General features: G+C 30.4%; 1 protein-coding gene across 1 annotated transcript in view; it reads left to right on the top strand.

The window, feature by feature from the left end:
• LOC111639937 (multidrug resistance-associated protein 4-like) overlaps positions 1-5,738 on the top strand; it is a 61,656-nt gene that overhangs the window by 12,108 nt on the left and 43,810 nt on the right. The window contains exon 7 of the mRNA XM_023385901.1: positions 4,441-4,616. Within this exon, the coding sequence (XP_023241669.1) occupies positions 4,441-4,616 (176 nt within the window). The remainder of the gene's footprint in view (positions 1-4,440; positions 4,617-5,738) is intronic.

The raw sequence follows: 5,738 nt of genomic DNA on the forward strand, positions 1-5,738 counted from the left end.
ACGGAATACATGCACCAGTGAACCTACAACTACGCGATTTATATTTTAAAAATAATTAAATTCACTTAGCATTCAAAACTTGTGAATTTTGAAAAAAACAAATTTGCCGATTAAATGCGGACAACCGTTTAACTGAAGTAAAACGGGTTTTCCCCTTGCTATGGATGTCTGCCTAGTTCAGTTCAGCCACATTCCGCTACAGTTCGCCTTTATTATCAGTTCGAAATGGGATGGTTCCATAATACCCGCAGTGTTCCATAATACCACCTTCTCCTCTACTTTTCTTGATAAGATAACAACATATCTTCGATAAGAGTAATATCAGTGTAACATGCACACCATTTGCTAAAATGCAGTTCCTAGTTGATTTGAATTATAAGTGGGTTGTTTTATTTTGTCGAAATTATGAAACTACTCTCCAATTTTTCTGTAAATAGCATATTTGCATATCTCATACGTGGTATTTGCTGATATCCTATAGCAGGGATTTTTAAATTTATCAAGAAGTCCGCATTATAAATTTTTCACATGCTAAAGGCTTCTCTTTGTTGTTTTTATTTATTGCCAGAATTTGTTTCATATTCTTATTGTATATATAACTAGATAACTGTATACTGTTGATCTTAACGCAATTACGACTAGATGAAGTGTAATTTCCTTCAGACGCATTGTACAATTGTTGTTTACTGAGAATTAGTATTTTTGAATTTAGTTCATAGTGTTTTCCAGGTAGAATATTGTGGTTTCTTTTTCACTACATTGATTTAAATTGTCATAAAATGATGACAACGATTTTTCCTTTCCACAATAAAACAGTCTGCTGTTTTGCATATTATATGAAATTTAACGGCAGAAGCATATATTTTTTTATCATTTTAGAACGAGTATATGCTATATAACTTTGTTAAAATTAATTTATATTTTTATTTTATTACTATTTATTGATAAAAAGTAGAAAATGACAGAAAAAGGAAACTAGTTAAAGAAAAGGAATCAAAGTGACTATTCATTACATGTTAATTTAGCTTAGAAATATATATTTTTTTCACTATATTATGTCTTGTTTTATTTATAATTGCAATGAAAAACACCTATAAAAATTTAAAGACGTTTTACTTTTGAGAAGTAAACTTATTGTTCTTAGGACTTTTTCCGAAAATAATTTATTTAAAAATATTGTAAAATCTTTGCGGCACACCTACGTTTTTTTTACTGTACAACAGTTGAAAATCACTGTCCAGACAGAATTTTAAATTCGGGTTTTGTTACGACATTGATCTTGTCGCATTGTACTGTATATTTTTGCAAAAAATCATCTTTAATCGTCGTGTAGTTCCTGGCCCAAAGAAAGTAAGAGGTACTTTTCTTCCTAAAGCTTTCCATGGAGAGTATTTTCTTTTTCTCGAAAACATTCTATAATTCATTGGACTGTATACTGACTTATCTACACATCTCGCGCAATACTTGCATTGAGGAACTCTTTCTTTACATTTCAAAACAATTAATTTTCTGATTGGTGTCGGTACCATTTAATCTTTCTCCATTTTATACACATTGTGATATGCAGGAAGCGTGACGCAAGAAAAGATATTAGAAATTTGATCTTCGAAAACGTCTTCTGATTTACAAAAACCTCTGCTTTCTTTTTGTATTCGTTGAATAAATATGAGATCGAACATTTTAAAATTTATATAAATTTACTTTTTAAATCTTTGATATACGATGAATTTTATTTGTAAATTAATAAGATAAATATATTTTTTAAATAATTCAATTTAACTTCTTTTTACCAAGGAAAAAATGGCTTTGAAAAGAGCCGGTAGTTTGCCAGTTTTGAATAAATCGGCAATTCGGGGTTTTCTCATGGGAAATAATTCCTGTTTAACTGCATAAAATACCGACTTGACAATATTTTTTTTTCGCTTAGATTGCTTCTTTTAAACTGATTTTTTGGAGGGGTCCCGTAACTCCTAGTTCATCTCCATTTCATTCGTGTCTTTGTTTTCGATTTCTTCTTTTGCTGAATTCTTTCCTTTTGGCCCTCGATTAGTTTGATAGAAATGGAGGCGCCCTTCTCGTTTCTGTTTGATTTCACATTCTTGATTCTGGAAAGATCGATCGGATCTTCTGTAGAAAAAATTTTACTTTTGTAAAGCTAAACTTTGTAATAACTAAAGTTAAGTTTGTTGAACTGATTGTACAAAATGTGTTTATTTATTGTATTTACTTTGTCGAAAATAATAATTGACTCTTAAACATTGTTAGTTTTGAAAAGCTGGAAAATTGTAATAGACTAGTAATTTCTTAACAGATTGTATAGTACAGTACATCGAAGAGAAAAAGTTGCTTCACGTTTTCTTAGCTCAACTGTAATTTTCTGAATACATGTGTACAAAAAGATCATGCGTAGTTCTGCCATGATCATGCCTGGATTGAATATATTTAAATGTTTTGTCTTACCGTTGTTCAGGCTAAAGAAGTCATCTCTCAAGATGAAGATTGTCTATCACAGGTGATTGTCAGCGACCAATCAGTGAACATCTCATGCATTTCAATTCTTCCATGGATGTAGTATTTTTAGAGGAAACTCATTGGCCCATTTTAACCGGTTACAAAGAATTTGAGTTTTACTGCGTGATATTCCAAATAAACGGCAATTTATTACTTCTGATTTAAAATAATTGTCAAATTTGTCACTTACTTTAAAAGTTGAAATGAAATATTTTAATACATTTCAATACGGGTTTTTCATTAAATTTAAAAATTTAGGAATTATTATGTTGCTCGATTAAGAATCAAATGAAGTTTGTTTAATAGAAGCTTATAGCTAAACTATATATTTAAATTGAAAATATAACAACAAATCTGAATCTATGTACAGTAAAACCCCACTTGGAATGCACTTTTTTCCCATCGAAACTTTCAGAAACTTACGTAAACTTGCGTACATATTAAACGAAGTGCTACAAATAATTCCTATTGTAAATGAACGAGTTTATTCCAATAACTTACTCCCATAAATTCCATTAGTTTAGAATATGTAGCTGTGCAAATCTTGCTACTTCTGGCAACAGACTGCAATGAAGTTCGTTCAGAAAGAAATTTTAAAAAATTCGAATTTCTAAGATCTGTAATATATTTTCTTGCGTCACGCTTCCTACATATAAAAGGCAAGTTACTTTTAGCAATGATATAATTTATATTTGCTTCTTGTTATTCTTAATATACAGTTTCAAATTTTTTGGATAAAAATGTTACATAGTTAGCTGTGAAATCAGAAGGATTAGAATATATATAGTACTTCAGAAATATCTACACGCATCAAAACGTAAACATTTTCAAACACGAACTTGTAATTTCCAGTATGACAACGCTTGTCTGCACTATGCTAGAAAAAGCGAATTGTGGCTGCAGTCTTTAATCATATAAGTTCAATCTTTTGACCAGGATTAACTTCGACATGCTTTCTACACAAATTGTTTGAAGACTTTTCGTTGACAGTTGCCTTATTTGGCATTAAATACATACATTATTCAATACATAAACAAATTTTTACAAACAATATGATTTTATTCAGTGATGACAATTTCGAACCGTTAATATAAATGCTAAACAAATATATGCAAAATTTTATTTTTGCTCGTCTCATGTATAAACTGAGCTTATTGGAGAGACTGGTTTGTGGAAAAATCACCACTGCATTTCAAACTGTCCAACTCTATAAAAGTTTGATTACCAAGATACAAACTGTAAACATTTGTGGAAGTACAAACGTTGGTTGATACCTAAGAAATTCGAATACAAGAGCGACAACCTTGGAATATTACAGTTTATGAGATGTCACAAACAAATATTACTTTGTATTATATCACTTGTCTTTTTCATCATATCCGGTAACATCTGAAAGTTAAAGCTTCTGAGGGCATAGTACGTAAATGAATACGTACGAAATGAGTACGTAAAAATAAATGTTAAGAAATGAAAGTCATATTTAACAACGTTAAACAGTTAAACCTACAGATTTTTTCGTTATATGGAGTGTTTTCCAGTTCTGCCAATTTTATTCAGGTAAGGAAGGAATTCAAAAAGAATGTTAGAAGTTAGGAGTACACGGAACTTATTCAGAAAACAAGTTATATGTTTACAGTGTTTTTTTTATTTTTTAATTATCAATGATAATGTTTTATTCAGATATATTTCTTATTTTTCTGTTTTGTAATTTTTCATTTTGTAGTAGAAAAGTACCTAATATTCAACAGAGTGAATAGTGTTTTTCGTTAGTCTGTATGAAATAAGAATAACACGTCTAATTTATATTTATGTCAAAAAATTATCCTTTAGGTTCTTATAGTTTGCAAGAACCTATAAAAAGATTTATTCTAAATTTAAGCAAAATTTAACGAATATTTTATATATTTTATAAAACGCCATTTCCTCTAGAAAGCCGAAGATAACCAAACACCACGTGACAATGAAGAGTTTAAGAAACCAGGAATTTCAGTTTATAAATCATACGTCAATGCCGGAGCGGGACTTTTCTTCAAAATTGTTATTTTATCCACGCTAATTATATCGCAATCCCTTACATGTGCCAGCGACTATTGGCTAATCAAATGGTATGATATTATTATAATTATTGTATACTTTAACACGTGAACTGTGTTTTTATATAAAATGTTTAATCAAAACATCATTACATTATGTAAGCCACATTCAATTCAGTATGTTAACATTGTCAGATATAATGAATGAAGAAGTTCTGTGAGTTGCAGTGAATGTGTTTTTTGTACTGTAAGGTCTCGTTTTATGCGGTGGATACGTTCTACAGAAAAGCGCATATAAAAAATTCGCATAAAAAAGACTTTACTTGCCTTGAAAAAGTTGGGGTACGTTTTTGTAATTTTCATAAAACCAAAACAACGAGTTAAAATTAACTTAAAACCGCATAAAAAAGTTTGCAAAAATTAAAAGAAATAGCAAAACACCGCTAAAATTCAATTTAATTTCAAAACGATTACAGTTTATACCTTTTAATGCGAAACTCAGAATGATGTAATAGCAACTTGTCGATGGTAAGTATCACGTACAAGGAGAATCCCCGAATTGCAAAAGCTCACTCTAAAAACAAATCACTGACATCTGGATGTGAAGAGTTAATTTATATTACATAATTATATAATTTATATAAATCGTCTTTAGGTCCACGCCCGAGATATCTCGGGCAGGTTTCATAGCGTTGCATCAAAGACGGTCCTTAAGGACGTTTTCGAATTTTTTTTGAATTTTTGGAATGTTTTTAAGTCTCGAAATTTTTAAAAAATATTTAAAAATATACGGCCAGCTAGTATTCACCTTACTTTAAACCCTTGTCCTCCCGCGACGTCTATGAGAATGCCCCGGGAAATCCAAAACCAGATGTTTTCAAGATCATTCAGCTGTGCAAACAATGACTCAAGGTGTTAAATTTTACAGAAGGGCGAGACAAAGGAAGTTAAACTTTGAAGCTTTTTCTTCAAAATTAACGCATTTCTTTCGTTTTTTTTAGTTTTAAGTATTTTTAATGTTTAATTACATTTATATCAAAAATTGCTAGGAACTAAAGCGATTAAGGTAGATCTAGCTGTCCTTTACATCCATAAATGTTATATGTCAGTGGAACAAATGGAGTGAGCTTCGAGCGTTCCACGATTTTTGGAGACTGTCTATACGCGGGCTTCCTAAACAAGCCTATATGTATG

The sequence above is a fragment of the Centruroides sculpturatus genome, unplaced genomic scaffold (assembly GCF_000671375.1).
Source record: "Centruroides sculpturatus isolate CEXI.00-Female unplaced genomic scaffold, Cexi_2.0 scaffold1169, whole genome shotgun sequence".
Classification (NCBI taxonomy): domain Eukaryota; kingdom Metazoa; phylum Arthropoda; class Arachnida; order Scorpiones; family Buthidae; genus Centruroides; species Centruroides sculpturatus.